Source organism: Notolepis coatsorum, assembly GCF_963971535.1.
Source record: "Notolepis coatsorum genome assembly, chromosome: 5".
NCBI classification, from domain to species: domain Eukaryota; kingdom Metazoa; phylum Chordata; class Actinopteri; order Aulopiformes; family Paralepididae; genus Notolepis; species Notolepis coatsorum.
The window spans coordinates 191,974,404-191,992,809 of NC_140169.1; the positions used below are offsets into that span (position 1 = coordinate 191,974,404).

The 18,406-nt window shown below is 42.8% G+C and overlaps 1 protein-coding gene across 1 annotated transcript in view; it reads right to left on the reverse strand.

Annotated features, from left to right (window-relative positions):
* Positions 1-156: 156 nt before the first annotated feature.
* cryl1 (crystallin, lambda 1) overlaps positions 157-18,406 on the reverse strand; it is a 140,109-nt gene continuing 121,859 nt past the window's right edge. Inside the window, exons 8-9 of the mRNA XM_084314525.1 lie at positions 10,900-11,006; positions 157-1,938 (exon numbers count right to left, since the gene is read on the reverse strand). Coding sequence (XP_084170651.1) covers positions 1,840-1,938; positions 10,900-11,006 — 206 coding nt within the window. The 3' untranslated portion in view covers positions 157-1,839. The remainder of the gene's footprint in view (positions 1,939-10,899; positions 11,007-18,406) is intronic.

An 18,406-nucleotide genomic window follows, 5' to 3' on the forward strand; every position in this document is an offset into this window, starting at 1 on the left:
TATAACATGCAAACGCGAATTTCACAGTATGCCTCCCGACCCGTGACCATATGGCACGGTTTCACTTTCATGTATCTCGCTATCAATAATTGCTGTTTTCATAAGCGGACACTCGTGCTGAAATAAATACATCCACTTTAGAGGCAGGCTACTCAGTTCAGGAAACTTGTGAAATATTTATTATTTTCAAGATGTATATATTTTTTTACAATTACATTTCCATTACAATCAAGACAATCAAGACAAAACAAATACCTGCATATCACGATAATCAATTCATATAAAATGGATGAATTCATTTTTTGTATTGAAAAAGTCCACAGAATTAATTTCCAAAGTAAATATTTTGTTCCATCCTGATAAGTAATTTGTAATTCAGTAACTCGATCACAGTAGGCTACATCTGTCGACCCATTCTTAATTTTATCTCGATGAAGCATCACTGAGGGGAACTTTCCTCTATAGCTGCTACAAAGAGGGGAACGTTGATGGATTCAAAGTTGCTGTAGATCCTAAAATGTTTTCCTCTGCTACAGTACTTTGCCCTGGTCTGCCATAGTGCATGTTTTCCAGATGGTGAGGGATAAGATAAGACTGTGAGTGGTCGCTGCTGCCATATTCTAACCCGGGCCTGTATTTATCAAGCCGCTGAGATTGAGAAGAGTGCTCATTTCATGAAATTTGAGCGTCTCCAGAGCCACCTATCTAGAAATATCTAGATATCATTCCTTTCCAATTGAATATTCAATAAACTGATCTTTGCAGGCAACAAGTACTATTGCTTAGGGCCTTAGGCTACCTTCACACTGCAGGCAAAAGTGGCCTGAATCTGATTTGTTTTTGCGCATAATGTGACTCAGAACAGTTTTTTCATGACAGTGTGTGAACAGCACACATCTCATGGAATCTGATCTTTTCAATTCTGATTTGGGCCACTTTCATATGTGGTCCTAAATCAGACACAGGTCTGATTTTTTGCAATGCAACCTCAGTCTGAACATAGTCATGTCAGAATTCATGTGACTTTTATGTCACTCTAGATTGATATTCATCACCCCCATATTATCTGCTCATGAATTAGTTGGCCTCCACTGCACATCAACTTATAAATTAAAACATAAACTGTGACTTCAGTGTCCTCCATGTTACATCCACCTTCGTTATTGGTAATTTGCACATGTTAAGAAGCGTGCATGATCAGTTCACAAAGGAATCATTAAATAATAATAATGTTGGCCTAACAGTGTTCGAGACAGGGGAGGGTAGAATTGGACAATACGAAATTGGGATGGGAGAAAAATTGAAAATGGGAGAAAAAGTAGATACAAAAAAATAATAATAATAATGTGAACAGCCAAACAAAAAAAATCTGATCTGAGCATTAAATCACAATTGAGCATTAAGGCTTGCAGTGTGAATGTAGGTAGTTGCAGGGAGGAAAAGATGGTTCAAGATACCTCAATATCACAACTTCTGTACAACAAAAATGCTTATATAAGGCTAGGAACCCAGGGTAACATATGAAGTTGAATTAAGATGTAAACTGGTCTCAGGTCAGTACTCCTGCTTGAGTTGACCTTCAGGTCGAGGTCAACACCCCAACTCTGGATTCTACTGCTAATGAATACCCTGAACCCTGGTCCTCACATGTTGGCCAAGCTGCAAAGGCAAAAATCGCTAGATCTTTGAAACTTGATGATTGCACAAATATATATTATATAGTTAGACTGAGGTCTTAGGTTAAGGTTTAGGTTTATAAACAACTTTCTAGCTTGGCCAAGCAGTGAGGAACCCCGGACCCTCTGGGTCACTACTTCTTCAGCTTGGCCCTCTGGGTCACTACTTCTTCAGCTTGGCCAGACCCATGAGGAGCTGGTCCCTCCTCTCCCTCCTGGCAGACAGGTGCTGCGGGTCGCAGGGGATCAGCTCACACATCTCCTGTGGAGAGAAACATACGGGACAGCAGAGGAAAGACGGGATTAGGAGACGACAAGGGCAGAGAGAAAATAATGACAAGTATCTTCTCCAGAGCGGGGAGGGGGCAGGGGCAGGAGGGCGGCGGGGAGGGGAATCGGCTCACATGAAGGAAAGGAGAGGATGGGTTAGGGGCAGGAGGACAGCGGGGAGGGTGAGAGGTCATGACCTTGAAACTATTAAATACTTCCCCCTCACAGATTTAAGATTATACTGAGGGAAAACAACACATTAGGACTATTAGAACTATTAGGAATGTCTGACCTTTAACCACTACGTGTGTCTGTGTAACGGTCCCAGACTAAGTCCTGTCTGGGGCTGTGAGGACAAGATAAACAGTGGTCTCCTACCGCCCTCTAGCGGGCACCATCAGATGGTGCAGGCTGTTATTATAGGCTGTGTTGTCAAGTATGATTAATGTGATTAACCCATTATCCGCCAATCACGTGTTAAGGCGGATTTCTCCGCCATGCGTTGTCTGCCAATCACGCCGTAAGGCGTGTTTGAGATCAATATTTCATATTTTCGTCATGGTATTCATATTTCACCCACGGAGTCTTGGCTGATGCTGTCTGAGCCATCACAACTCTGCAACGCTTCAATACCGCCACCTGGTGGCCGATCGGCGAGTTGCCAAACCGGAAGTGCCCATTGGAGCTCAGTCCGTCCCCTATTTTCGTCCGGCCACTCGCTTATCGTCCCGGGGCTCAATACAGACACCGTGGATATGGATCTTTGCCATAACTCAATAATCAACATGATTTGGACGTGTATTAGTAATATACAAACCGGAAATGGATCGCATCGATCAACATCCCATAATTGGGATCTGTTTGCTCCACTCTCATCGCCCATCGCTACGAGGAGACTGACGTGAGTTTCAGCGTTTTTCTTTATCATTTTCGATACAAACTGCTCTGATCAATATATCACCCATACTACATAAATCATTTAACGTCGGTCATTGAATTATAAACGACCCCCCCCCCCCTCCGTTAACCCGCAGATGATCAGTCATGACGTTTAGGACCATGTACAGTTGAAATTTTTTATATAGCATGGATCGGTATCAAACTGCATTTGATAATCTAATATATGCATTTATGCCTATATCTCACGTTCTATGAAATACTGCAGAAAACGATAAAAACATATTTATACTCTAGACGGTATTTTAGTATGAATGTGTGAATGAAAAAGTAAAACGTTCCTACATCCTGAACGATAGATAATTGATGTTGAATGGGCCATAGTAATGTCAATTTAGCAATACAATTAAAAAAGTTATAGCCCTGCAAAGAAGGTGAACATCTCCATAGACAAATAGCGCTGGCAGAGGATGGTTTAGGATGATCAAAGTGGTGGCAGAGAATGGGTTAACACATTCCCCGCCAAAAACGAGTTTACTCGTTATTGGCCGGCAATCGAATAACGGCAATAACGACTTTACTCGTTTTTGGGATCGTTATATAGTTTATTCGCTATATATCTATTCATAATTCATAGCGGCAGCCTCTGGTAGTCTTCAGACCCTGTCTGAGCTGGCAGACGGTCAACACCGCCCTCTACTGCCAGGCGGAGCTATTGCATCTCATTGTCTTTTAGGAGGCGATCTGAGCCGGGCGGGCGGGGTTTAAATATTCAGGCGAGCCACTTCTATACAACGATGGCATCAGTAACTCCGCCCGCCCGCCCGTCATTGTGAAACGGTTGGTAGTGTGGTGCGGACCTCCACAAGCATGTCTTAAAAAGAAAGACACTAAAAGAGAAAACCGATAGGGTGTTTTTCTCCACCACTTATAGTACTAAGGCCCTTGCTGTTCGCAATATAATTAAAAATAATTGGAGCCTGATCCAATGTGATGAGGCCCTGTCTAACATATTCCCTGACCCGCCCCTCTGTACATTTAGGAGAGCCCCCAATCTCGGAGATAAATTAGTACGAAGCCATCTACCGGCAGATGTTAAATCTACATGGTTCAAGAGGCTGCGGTCTCGACTCCCGGAGAGTCAGCATTGCCTTGGCTTGGGCTGATCGCTATACTAACTCGTTTGGCTGAGTTAGGGGGAGGGAAGCCATTGGTGGGTCCTGGGCGTTGTGGACAGCGACCCCTACAGTTCGGTCGGGGCGCCTGCACAGCGGGGGTAGGATCTGGAGAAAGGTAGTGTGACCTTCCACACGTTACACTCTCCCGGTGAGAATCTGTGCTGCCAGGCTGGCTGCCGGCTGGCTGCACATGCGTCGGAGGAAAGCATGTGACAGTCTCCGGCCTCCCGGACCAACAGTAGGGGGGGGTGCGCAACAACCAGGAAGGGGGTTGGGAATTGGCATAACGACTAACAGTGGGATGGGAGAAAGAAATCGGAAAAAAGGAGGGGGAAAAAGATAAAAAAATAATAATAATAATCGACATGGTTACCCAAGCCTCCTATACAACGTATAGATGTGGTCACTGCAAACAATGCGATGTGGTGATAAGATCAAAAGGATTTACCCACCCAGTTACAAAACAGACATATACTTCTAACAGCTTCATTAATTGTCAAACGACACATGTTATTTATATACTGTCCTGTTCCAAATGTGACTCTTTTTATGTTGGTCGTACGAAACGCCGCCTACTTGATCGACTGGCAGATCATAAATATGCTATCAAAACTAACAACATGGATTATGCAATGGCTAAACATATTCATGATGTTCACCAAAGTACCTCTGTTTTATTTACAGCTATCGGCATTGACAGTGTTCCACTCACGTCTAGGGGAGGAAATAGACAAAGAATTCTAAACCAGAAAGAAAGCCGCTGGATCGATAGACTGCAGGCCACCTCACTCCCAGGTTTAAATGATTCTATAGACATGGTGTCATTTTTATAGGCCAGTAGAACACTTTATTTATTTATTGTATTTATGCATTGTTATTTATTGTATTTTGATAGACTACAGGCCACCTCTTTGCAGGTTTAAATGACTCTATGGACATGTTGTCACTTCTATAGGCTAAGTAGGTTACATTATATAGTAGTATTTTTTGTCTTGCATTACTCAATGCTCTTACATTGTTGTTTTTGATATTTTTGATATTATTATTGATCTATTCTATGTTTGATTTGACTCATTTCCTTATGTTGTTACAATATTTTGAGTGTGTGTGTATATATACATATATACTAATTTTTTATTTCTATTTAGTATTATTGTATATTCCTTCAACGTAGACATAGCTTATAAGTAGATTGTATTCTAACTATATCAAGTTAAGAATATGCTGTGCCTTCATCCATTTAACACCAGCTGTCCCCCATTGTAATTAGTCTCAGTCTCTCCCAGAGTTCTGTTTTTTCCCTTTTTTTCTTTTCTTTATTTAGTTACAGTTTTGTTTTGTCACAGTTACAACACCCTGAAGAAGGCCATGTGTAGGCCGAAACATGTCGGTATTTTAAAACTTTCTAAATAATGTAAGCCAATTAATAAAGGCATTTTAAAATTGTAGAGCTGCCTTGGATCTCAACTTTTCTTCTATAAAGATATTTGGATTATCTCTTTTGCATTACATCAGATACAAGGGAAGAACATCATATATGAATTTGATCGTTGATCTGACATTTATTTCTACCGCGATCAAAGCTATCTGTGTGTAGGTCAGGTGTATGTGCTTATTACCATTGGCTGCAGTGGGGGTGGGCGGGGCGCCCCGCTACAACGGTCATTTCATGTATGGACGAGGAGCCATAATTATGATAATCTAGCGTTGATTTCAGGATGATTAGATAATCAGCCGAAAAATTACAACGTGATGACTGGATTACAGTAAAATACATTTTTCTCGCCTTTTCCTGGAATTACTGAAAAACACCCAAACCATATTCTATTCAAAACGGTATAAAACGGAAATGTATGGATGAAAAAACAATCTGTCTCTGCAATGTTGACTAGAAGCAGCTCACTGAGACCCGACGGCGTTATTAGACCCATAGATATAATATAAGATATATTTTAAGCACTCGCAAATGTCACAGTCTAAAACTATATCCATTGAATAAAGACCTGGCAATGAATGGGGTATCAGCGCCCCCTGCTGTGTTGGTCAATGTGTTAATGTGATTTCATTATGCTTGTTGTTGTTGGCTTTCCCTTCCCTTGTGTGATGTTGTCTTCCTGTCTGGTTGTGTTATTGTGATAATGCTTTTGTGTCTAGTTTGGTGTTTATTTGATTATGTGTTTTGGCCTGGCCTGCCAGGTGTTGCTCATCATAATTAGTCTCTGTATTTAAGTGTGTTCTGTCCTTACTTCCTTGTGGCGTCATTACCTCCGGTTACCCCTTGTTCCTGTCTACGCCGTCCTTGCACTGTTGTTGTTCTGTCTAAGTAAGTGTTGTTAGTGTTCCGTTTTGTTGCCTTTTATTTTCGAGTTCACAGTTCGTTTATGTTCTTTTTTCTTTTTTTTTTTTTATTGATCTTTTCCCCCCTCCATTTTCCTCCGATTTTCTCCCATCCCAATGTTAGTCGTATGCCAATTCCCAGTCCCTTCCTGGTCGCTGCGCACTTACCCCCCACAGTCAGATCATCTGGGAGAGTGGAGGCTACCACGTGCTTCCTCCGACACACGTCCAGCCAATCACCGCTTCTTTTCACCTGGCAGCGCGGATTCTCATCGAGAGGGCGTAGCGTGTGGGAGGATCACACTATCCCCCTCAAGTCCTATCCGCGCTTAGCAGGCGCCCCGACCGAACTGTAGGAGTCGCTGTTTACAACGACCCGGACCCACCCCGCCAGCTTCTCCCACCCTCTAATACAGCCAATTGTATTAGTGCAGACGGCCAGCCAAGCTGGTGACAACCCCGGAGCTGTGAGCTGGATTCGAACAGGCGAATCCAGCTCACAGCTCCGGGGTTGGTGACGAACGCAATCTCCGCTCAGCCACCTAACCGCCCCTCGTTTATGTTCTTTTGTAACGTGCCGTGTTACTCAGTAAAGTCAGTCACTACACGTTATCCTGCCGTCTCTGCCTCCTGTCATTCCGCATTTTGGGTTCTCCTCTCCTTCCCTCGCCACCTAATCCTAACAGTCTGACTCTTAACCACCAAGAACCTGCACAGACTAGGGATGGGTGTGACTCGTAGCTATGAGAAAAATCGATCTTAAATTATTAATAATTTTAATGAATTTTAGTTTTAGTTTTATTATTTTTTTTTTTTACATATTTGTTTCACATGTATGTGTAAGATTATAACTGTTTGTTGGTTTCCTTAAACAAATACGTGAATGAACAAAATTAAGCAAAAAAATAATATATATATATATTATTATTATTAAAAAAAAATCCCCTTTTCGAGTAATACACGATCACTCGAGTATAGCATGCGATCAATCGATCTGGATTTTTCTTTAAAATGCCCATCCCTAGCGGTTAGGTGGTCGAGCGGAGATTGCGTTCGTCACCAGCCCCGGAGCTGTGAGCTTGGTTCGCCTGTTCGAATCCAGCTCACAGCTCCGGGGTTGTCACCAGCTTGGCTGGCCGTCTGCACTGATACAATTGGCTGTATCAGAGGGTGGGAGAAGCTGGCGGGGTGGGTCCGGGTCGTTGTAAACAGCGACTCCTACAGTTCGGTCGGGGCGCCTGCTAAGCGCGGATTGGACGTGAGGGGGATAGTGTGGTCCTCCCACACGCTACGCCCTCTCAATGAGAATCCGCGCTGCCAGGTGAAAAGAAGCGGTGATTGGCTGGACGTGTGTCGGAGGAAGCACGTGGTAGCCTCCACTCGCCCAAATGATCTGACTGTGGGGGGTAAAGCGCAGCGACCAGGAAGGGACTGGGAATTGGCATACGACTAACATTGGGATGGGAGAAAATCGGAGGAAAATGGAGGGGGAAAAAGACAAAAAAAAAAAAAAAAAAAAATGCCCATCCCTAGCACGGACTATAACGTATATTATGACTGATAGGGTACAGACCCTCTATCTGCACCTTGTGTATACTGTTTACTTTTACTCATAGTATATATATTCAGATACAATTATTTTGATTGCCTACTGTATATGTATTGTAATTAGGGATGTCCCAATCCGATCAACGTGATCGGGATCGGGGGCCGATCACATGATTTTCAGAAGATCGGGACCGGTAAAAAAAAATCGGGAGTAAATCATTTTTTTTAATTTTTTTTTAATTTTATTCAACAAACCTGGCCATGTTCACATCTTAAACTCATACTGAGGCCTTAGATTTGGCTTTAAATTACATATCATCATTCATTTATTTATTGTCGCACAGAGCAGAAGAATTTGCCAAAACAAACGCATTTCCTTTGATTTACACCGTCGCACAACAGTGACGTATGCTGAAAATAGCAGACCTACAAGCTCACAACGTGTCGCTCCCGCAACACTGGTAGGTTATGTAACTTATGTCCACCTGATGACTCGGAGCAGCTAGACAAAATGTCAGAAGTTTGGAAGCATTTGAAAATTGAAACCGAAGCCAGTGCAATAGCCAGTTGCAATGTTTGCAAGGCAGACGTTCCGCATGGAGGAAATAACAGAGCTGCGTTCAACAGGACCAATCTAATACGTCACGTTATGTGACTAGAGCGAGCAAAGGAATGGGGGAGGTGGCTGGTGCTTTGCCAAACAGCTGTATTGATTGCAATGCCTCGCTTGAATGAAGTTAACGTTCGTCTGGATAACGTCAACATTCGCTTTGTGAGGATTATTGTCGGTGTTTCAGACCAAAATGGAGCAAATCATTACGTAAGTCGAACACTGTGAATGTATACTAATGTGCAAACAGATTGAAACTTTGAATATTTCTCGTATGAAGCACATTCTCAGGGGCTCAGTGTGAATGTAATGTGAGCCACCGCGCTCGAGGGGCTATTGAGGCAACAGAGCTTCGCCAGTTTCTGACAAAAATGCGTCAAATTGGTTACTTACTAATGTGAAAGATCGGATCGGGAACAATCGGTATCGGCAGATACTCAAAATCACATGATCGGGATCAGATCGGAAGCAAAAAAATGCGATCGGGACATCGCTAATTGTAATGTATATTATACCTGATAGAGACCTGCATCTTGCACCTTTGTTTATACTGTTTAATCTTTCAAAATTGATTGCCTATATTTATGTCTTTCTACTATTACCCTTCCCATACCTGTACCTCCCCTTCCCCCATGCTGCTATGATGCCAGCATTTCCCAAAGGGGATCAATAGAGGAATATCTTATCTTATCTTATATCACTACTCTTGTGTGGGAATATCTTATCTTATCTTCCTTTATCTCCCAACAAATCCCTTGTTAACTCATTAAAACTCTTGCTTAACTTCACTTAAGTTGAGAAAGTTGGGAGAACCACTTTCATCTGTATCCGAGGTCAGTTCCATGGACCTAATCTTCATCTGCTGATTCTGACGCTTCACATGAGTCATAGCATGTCGGTAACAAATGCTGTCTTGCTATGCGGGTGTCATTCCATTTACGTGAAAAGCTATGATGTCACGAGTCCCTTCTTATTCACATTTCCCTGTTATCTGGGATGGATATCACCACAAACGTTGGAATTTATCCTCTGGTTTAGAACTATGTGCTCTAGATCTGAGTAACATTATTGGACCCGCCGATTGGTTCAGGAGAGTTTAAAGGGTAAGTTCAAAATTTGGGCCCCCTAGGACCCCCTCTCCCTACTTATAAATAATGTTGTCAATCAATAGAGTCCTTTCTCAACACAATCCATGTTGTTCTTCGTACTGGACGCCCACAGCTCCTGCTAGTTAGCCACCGAACCAATGCAAAGTCAATGAGGCCACACACCAGTCTGTACAAGCTCTGAAATAAACACTGAAACCTACTCCCCAGTGCACCCAAAGTAGGTTTCAGCATTAATTTCAGAGTTTGTACCGACTGGAGTGTAGCCCCATCAGTTTTCTGGCTAACCTATTGGTCCCCAGCTTTACTCTGTAGCACTACTGAGATTAACTTCATCCCCCAAGTGATATAATTTCATTTTTCTTACTCAGACACATTCTATAGTACCTACAGTAAACACATTCTATAATACCTACACAGTAAACACATTATATAGTACCTAGATCAATCAATGTTTTACGTGATATACTGTGTACATTATTATTTATACACATGCACATATACACATACACCATGACCTATTCACTATAACCTGCATATACCATTGAAACCAGCTTATTATGCGTGACTTGTAAGTTCTATCATACAGGGATCCTACATGTAGTTCTTAGAAAACCTTGATGGACAGTGGAAGGAGAAACGGGTCATGAGAAAACTGAAAAACTAAGGCATCACGTCTAACCTCATATATATTTCTACACACCAATGATTCTCTTAATGATCATTATATTAGCAATTTGTTTGTTTCAGCAGACCCTAAACCCCACCCCTCCCCCAAAGACCAAATAAATACAAACACTTGGTCAGGGTGTCCTCACACGATGACCTCTGTTAAGAGAGTGGCAGACATCCAAACAGCCTGTGATAGCATGTGATTTAGTGATGACTAATTAGCAGAGCACTGGGTGAGTGTTGGTCTGAGAGAACATTTCACCTTGAGTTATGCACAACTAAAGAGTTCCCTTACAGAACGTTCCCTACATTTGACTGAATCTGTAGACATAAATTGTAGACATTATTTTTTATTTATTTAGAACTGTTTATATTAGGGACCTGGTATTGTGAGTTTACTAAGAGTTGTATTGAGTGAGTTATTATTATTGTTTATTTTTATGCACACACAGTCTAGCTCGCCGGAGGAACATCCCACTGCCCTTGTATGTGTATAAAGTGTATGTGACCAGTAAACTTTGACTTGACTTGACTTGATCTACTTGATCAACCCCGCCACTTGTACTGGTGTAAATTCCAAAGGCTTTTGAACTAGTGGAACATACTTCAGTGATGCGCTTGGCTGCTTCACCAGAGAACTCAGGAACGGGTCCAAAGGCGGTCAGAACCCTCGTCATGCCCTCTCTGTACCTCTTCATATAGTCCTCCATACCTGTGAAGAGAGAGACAGTCGGGAAAATACCATAGATCTCACCACATTGAATATATAAATATACATGCGGTTATACCCATTATTACTATGTCAATGAACAAACTATTCAGTCACTTTCAGTCTCACATATGACCAGAACACACAGACATTCCCTGGCTCTCCATCATACAGTGCAGTCAGTTATTTATGTTCATGTTCATTTGTTCTACTGGGGGTAGAGACTATAGAAATTGCTACATTTCATACATGGTTCACCTGATATGGATGGAAAACATCCTCAAATTAAAGCTGAACGTCTGACTTTTAACCTCATAGTAATAGTTCCATTTCAAATCCAATGTGCCGGTGTACTACAGAGTCCAAATTACTTACAGACTGCAGTATATGAAATCTGAAAGTCAAACACCAAGCTAATGAGGATCCTATAAACAACCTCCCGTTTCTCGTGAGGCATAACGTCTCACAAGGTAACGCCAGGCCAATCATTACACACGGTGCACCAATAAAGTAGCTGTGTCTCACAGTTTGTTGACATTGTTACGACAAACAACGAGGAGTGACTCCTTGAGGAGATAAAGAACAATCAGCATTAGGCCTGAGCTGTCTAACTGGTGTCTACCTGGTGAGTTACGTTGAAAAGATCTCCCACAAGGTTTTCAGGGAGGACTGTCTAGTCTGTCAAACAAACGTATAACGTGGAAGTTTGTTAATATGAAGACCGGCACCAAGATGTGATATTATACATATCTCAAGATGTGATATTATACATATCTCAAGATGTGATATTATACATATCTCAAGATGTGATATTATACATATCTCAAGATGTGATATTATACATATCTCAATTTGCATATCGCCCCAACAGGTCCACGGAGGTCGCCATAGCCCATGTGCTGCACACAGCAGCATCACACCTGGACAAGAGGCAGGGAAACTATGTGAGAATGCTGTTCATTGACAGCTCAGCATTCAATACCATAGTCCCCTCCAAACTCATAGCAAAGCTCAGGGACCTGGGCTTGAACTATGACCTCTGCCAGTGGGTCTTGGACTTCCTGACGGGTAGACCCCAGGTGGTGAGAGCAGGCAACTGCACCTCCTCATCCATCACGCTCAACATAGAGGCTCCCCAGGGCTGTGTTCTGAGTCCCCTCCTCTACTCGCTGTACACACACGACTGTGTGGCACAGTGGAACAACAACACAATCATCAAATTTGCTGACGACACAGTAGTGGTGGGCCTGATCTCTGCCAACGACGAGAGGGCCTACCTGGAAGAGGTAAAGAATCTGTCGCAGTGGTGTCAGGAGAACTGCCTCTCCCTGAACGTCAGCAAAACAAAAGAGATGATTGTGGACTTTAGGAGGTCGGGGGTCAGGGACTACTGCCCCCTCAGCATCGACGGGGCACCGGTGGAGAGAGTGAACAGTTTCAAGTACCTCGGAGTCCACATATCCAAGGACTTGACATGGACCACACACATTGACAGTGTTGTGAAGAAGGCACGGCAACGCCTCTACTTCCTCAGGCGCCTAAGGAAGTTCCAAGTCAGTCAGAAGATCCTTTTTTTGTATTTTATTTTTTTATTATTTTTTAAACAAACACATAAACAAACATGACAACACACGATAAGATATACAAGCATTAGTTGACAGTGCACATCCAATGAAATCACATTTTAGTTAATTGTCATATATAGGATATACCCTTAATACCTGTTATTTAAAAACCTACACACATATGCTCCAGCTCGTACCCCCCCCTCCCGGACCCCCCATTGGATAATCCATCCATTTTCCCTCGCTCCTAACCAGACATTACCATTATATGCTAGCTTTTATTTTCTCCACCACTTCTAACCACAATGTCATTTTGGATTCATTGAGACCCAAAATTCTAGCTGTAGATATTTCTTGATAGATCACATCGAGATATGTAATAATCCAGACCTTTCGGCACATTTTTTCCGGTTGGAACCATCGTGATGCTATCAGCTTTTTAGCCACTGTGATACCCGATAAAACCAATCTCTTTAGCTGTGGGTATACTGCACACTCAAAAACATCATTCAGCAGTAATACAGAGGGGTGTACAGGTATATTCCAAGTTAAGAGATTTGATAATTGCTGGGTCACCTCTTTCCAGAATATCTTAACTGGTGGGCAGTCCCAGTACATGTGCATAAATGTCCCCTCGTCCCCATTTGTACATAAAGAGCATTTGGAGTCTTGTATAAGACCCATTTTTTTCAGTCTTATAGGAATCAAGTATGTCCTGTGAATATAGTTAAGATTCATTTGTTGATGGTCCGGGTTCCTTGATGTGAGTCGAACATTTGCCCAGGCTTCTTGTTCCAAGTCAGTCAGAAGATCCTTAAGAACTTCTACTCATGCACAATAGAGAGCATCCTGACTGGCAATATCACCTCCTGGTTTGGGAACAGCACCGCACAAGACCGTAGCAGACTACAGAAAGTGGCCCGTTCAGCCGAACGCACAATTGGAGGGGGGCTTCCCACTCTCCAGGACATTTACAACAAGCGGTGCATGGGTAAGGCTAAGAGAATAATCAAAGACTCCAGCCACCCAAACAACTGCCTCTTTGAACTGCTGCGGTCAGGCAAGCAATACCGGAGTCTCATGGCAAGCACAGAGAGACTCAGAAGAAGCTTCTATCCCCAGGCCATCAGGATGCTCAACGAACAATAACACTATGTAACAACCATCAAATGCACTCACAGCACACACATCCACACGCACACACTCACTTTAAACAAACAACTCACTGCAGCACCCACTTTAGAACACTTAAACACACTTTATATTTATATTTATTGGCAAAGAATTTGCACTACAACCCATACCTCATTACACCTTACTGTAAATTGTACCTAAATTGTACCTCATCCCATTTCTACTTTGCACTATATAATATATTGTATATTAGTATATTGCATAGTATATTGTATATTGTATGGTAACTCAGTTACTTCTATTCTGCATTGAACATTGTACATATGTATATACTGAACACTGTGTCTACGTACGTGACTTCTATTTTTTACTTCTATTTTTACATGCTATACTATTTTATTTCATACTTATCTTTTGTCTAGCACAGTCTCTGGAGCGCAACAGAAAGAAGCATTTTGTATAAAAGTATTCTGTACTTCTGTATGATAACTATTAAAGAAACTTGAAACTTGAACTTGATATTGAAACCATGTCAGCTCATGTAAAAGCTTAAAAAGTGTTTTCTTTCTTTCTTTCTTTCTTTCTTTCTTCTTCTTTCTTTTCTTTCTTTCTTTCTTTCTTTCTTTCTTTCTTTCTTTCTTTCTTTCTTTCTTTCTTTCTTTCCTTTCTTTCTTTCTTTCTCTGTGTCTTTAACCGAACGGACAGGTTGAACTCTGAATGTTTACATGAACATTAGGGGGACAGACTATAGGCAAGCACTGCTGTGTGAAAACTGCCATCTACCTCCCAACCACAGTCTCTCAGACATGTTTTGTGTGGGAGGGACCCCATGCGCTATTTAAAGTCACACATCTTCAGCTAGCCCTCTAATCACCCTCTCTCTCTCTCTATCACTCTGACTTGAAGTGTAAAAGCTGCTGTACACGTACAGCACTACATTAAGTGCATTTCTATCTGAATAGTTTTAAATTATCAAAGTATATTTTGTATTATGTATCCAAAATGTTTAATCTTTTGTTCTTTCACTCTCTCTCTCTCTCTCTCTCTCTCTCTCTCTCTCCTCTCTCTCTCTCTCTCTCTCTCTCTCTCTCTCTCTCTCTCTCTCTCTCTCTCTCTCTCTCTCTCTCTCTCTCTCTGCTAAAGTAACTTGCTTAGTTTGTCACATCTCATGTTATTTCTGATAAATGACTCAGCTACCCAGGTTAGTGCTCTCCTGCGCCTAGTTTGGAGAAGCCAGCCATTCATCCAGAGCAGAGAGAGATAGAAGAGAGATAGAGAGGAGAGAGGAGAGAGAGAGAGAGAGAGAGAGAGAGAGAGAGAGAGAGAGAGAGAGAGAGAGAGAGAGAGAGAGAGAGAGAGAGAAGGTCTGAGTGCTCTAGTATCTGATTGGACTGCTTTGAGGACATGCAGTCACAACATGAATAGGCCTGGGTACGTTTTGGAGAGCATGCCCCCCCCACCTATCCCCCTTATAAAAAAAAAGAAGGAAAAAAAAAAAGAACATTTGACATTTCCTGGTTTCTCTCAGTTTTACAGCGTTATGTCAGAGGAGATAATCACAAAAGAGAGGGAACCATTGATGTTGAAATTGTAACGGTTCAAACTTGTTAGAGGTTGTTGTTTGTGTTTGCTACGTTGGCGGTGTGGAGGACAGCAGTTTGAACTTTGAAGGTGTGTGTTGTTCGCGACCGTGTCTCTGAATCAAAACAAAAGTGTGGGTACCGGTAGAAGAGGCAGCGCTGCTGACTGGGACCCCTGGTTTAGGATTACTGGTGTGAAGGAGGGCATTCATCAAAAGACAGCTTTGTTCCAGCAAAGCATTTTCTCTTTCCCTCTCTCTCTCTCTCTCTCTCTCTCTCTCTCTCTCTCTCTCTCTCTCTCTCTCTCTCTCCTCTCTCTCTCTCTCTTCTCTGTGTGCACTGCACTCACAGTCAGGGTCACCCCTCTCTGGGCTTCACACTCCACTATGATATTCTCCATCTACCTGACGTTTCACTCTCACTCTCTCACAGACTCAGGAGGCGGATGGACACACGACGCACGCACACACACACGCACACACACACGCACGCACTCACTCACACACACACACACACACACACACACACACACACACACACACACACACACACACACACAACACACACACACACACACACACACCACAACACACACACACACACACACACACACACACACACACACACGCTGAGCCATGTGAGCCACGTGAGGAGGGTGGTCTTTCAGCTCCTCGTCCCTCTTATATAATCAGGTGTCTAACGGTCTGGTGGTCTCAGCCACTTCAACAGGTGGACGGTAGAGGAGCCACCATAGAGCTTCAGTTGATAGAGCTTCAGTTGATATAGCTTCAGTTGATAGAGCTTCAATTGATAGAGCTTCAGTTGATAGAGCTTCAGTTGATAGAGCTTCACTTGATAGAGCTTCAGTTGATAGAGCTTCAATTGATAGAGCTTCAGTTGATAGAGCTTCACTTGATAGAGCTTCAGTTGATAGAGCTTCAATTGATAGAGCTTCAGTTGATAGAGCTTCACTTGATAGAGCGGTTGCTCCCGTTCAAATTAACATTCATGAACGGTATTTGGCTGGTGCCCCAGAAATTGGCCGCCGTACAGAATGATTCAGCGTCGTTCGGCGCACGAGACTCAGAAAGTATTACGGGCATCCACACCCTTTTTTTAAGCTCATAAATCAAATCAAATCAAATGTATTTGTAAGGCCCGACAACACACGTTAATGTCCCCATGGGCTGGCGGATACGTTTTCTTAAAGGGCTATGTACTGCTATTCCTAGCACTATTTGGGCAACTTTACACAATTCCTGTTAGTCTATTGAAGACATTTGTAAGTTTTTTTTCCAAAAAATGCATTGTTTTATATTTCTAATCAAGTACTCAAAACCATAATTTTTCAGCCTCAAGAAATCAGGCTGTTATGGCCTGGCTCCGCCATAAGCACTTTGAGTGACAGTCAGTCCACAGTCTGCACTGTAGAGGGAGGGAGGGAGGGGGGGGGGAAGAGAGAGAGTGAGAGAGAAGAGAGAGAGAGAGAGAGAGAGAGAGAGAGGGGGTGGGGAGGAGAGAGAGAGAGAGAGAGAGAGAGAGAGAGAGAGAGAGAGAGAGAGAGAGAAAGAGAGAGAGAGAGAGAGAAAAAAGACGTTAATGACAAGGCCCCCTCTCTCCCTCCCTCCCTCTCTCTTCCTTTCTCTCCCTCTCGGCTCTCGGTGATGAGACGCGGCAGCTTGTGTTTTTTTTCTTCTTTCTTTCAATCTCCCGTTTGCGGGTGTGTGGCGCGCGGCCGGCAGGTACCCCCCCCCCCCAAGTGCCCCCTCTCTCTCCATCTCTCTCTCCCTCTCTCTTCCTTTCTCTCCCTCTCGGTGACGCGCGGCAGAGAGAGAGAGAGAGAGAGAGAGAGAGAGAGGGAGGGGGTGGGAGAGAGAGAGAGAGAGAGAGAGAGAGAGAGAGAGAGAGAGAGGGAGGGGGTGGGAGAGAGAGAGAGAGAGAGAGAGAGAGAGAGAGAGAGAGAGAGAGAGAGAGAGAGAGAGAGAGAGAGAGAGAGAGAGAAAGACGTTAATGACAAGGCCCCCTCTCTCCCTCCCTCCCTCTCTCTTCCTTTCTCTCCCTCTCGGCTCTCGGTGATGAGACGCGGCAGCTTGTGTTTTATTTTTTTCTTTCTTCTTTCAATCTCCTGTTTGTGGGTGTGTGGCGCGCGGCGGCAGGTACCCCCCCCCCCCCCCCCAAGTGCCCCCTCTCTCTCCATCTCTCTCTGCCTCTCTCCCTCCAGAGCGCCACGGCCCCACTCCGCCTCGCAGCTGAGGAAGTGGCTTCCTCCACTCGCTGTCTAGTCTAGGTAGAATGGGGCGGCATTAGCTCCAACCACAGAGCCAATCGCATCACTGTGCGCTACCAGAGCCCGAATGACGTGACTCAGGCCTTCAAATCAAAATGGCCTGATTTACTGGAGGAGGAAAGGGCTGGGCTGAATCTGAGCAATCCGCCAATATGGTATTTAGACACTAAAACACATTGATACGAACTCCTATTACTATAATACAATGCTAGAGACTGAAAAATGACATTTATAGTACATAGCCCCTTTAAACAAGTCAAGAAGAAACATCACAATAAATCAAGAACAAAACAAAACAAGTCCAACAAATTTAAAATAAAGAGGAAGAAATGTCTTTTGTAGTGACTGTGGCAATATAATTTTTTTTTTATATTCTGTATTTATTATTTTTATTATTTCCATTTTCTATTTTCTATTTTATGTTCTTCCTTTATATATTTGATTTGATTTAATTAATTATCTTGTCATTATTGTTATTATTATTATTGCTGTTATTGTCCTGTGAAGTCTTGTTTATCATCATTGTTTCATGTGGAAAAAGTGGAAAATAAAAAAAATTGTTGAGGGGGTCATACCTTCAGGTGCATTGAGGTGTATTGTTTCCATGGGACCCAGAAAGGCATAACGCATTCAAGTCCCTCTGACATCACCAGGTCGACGTCCTTGACTGAGATCACTCCATCTGGTGAAGCGAGAGAAAGCCGAGTTAGACGATGACGACACAATATTATTATTCTTAAATTCAGTTGAATTAATTTCAATCCAATACAATTCTATTTGATTATATTAATTTCAATAGACTTGATTTATTGTCGTATTGTCGATATGACTTGTGTC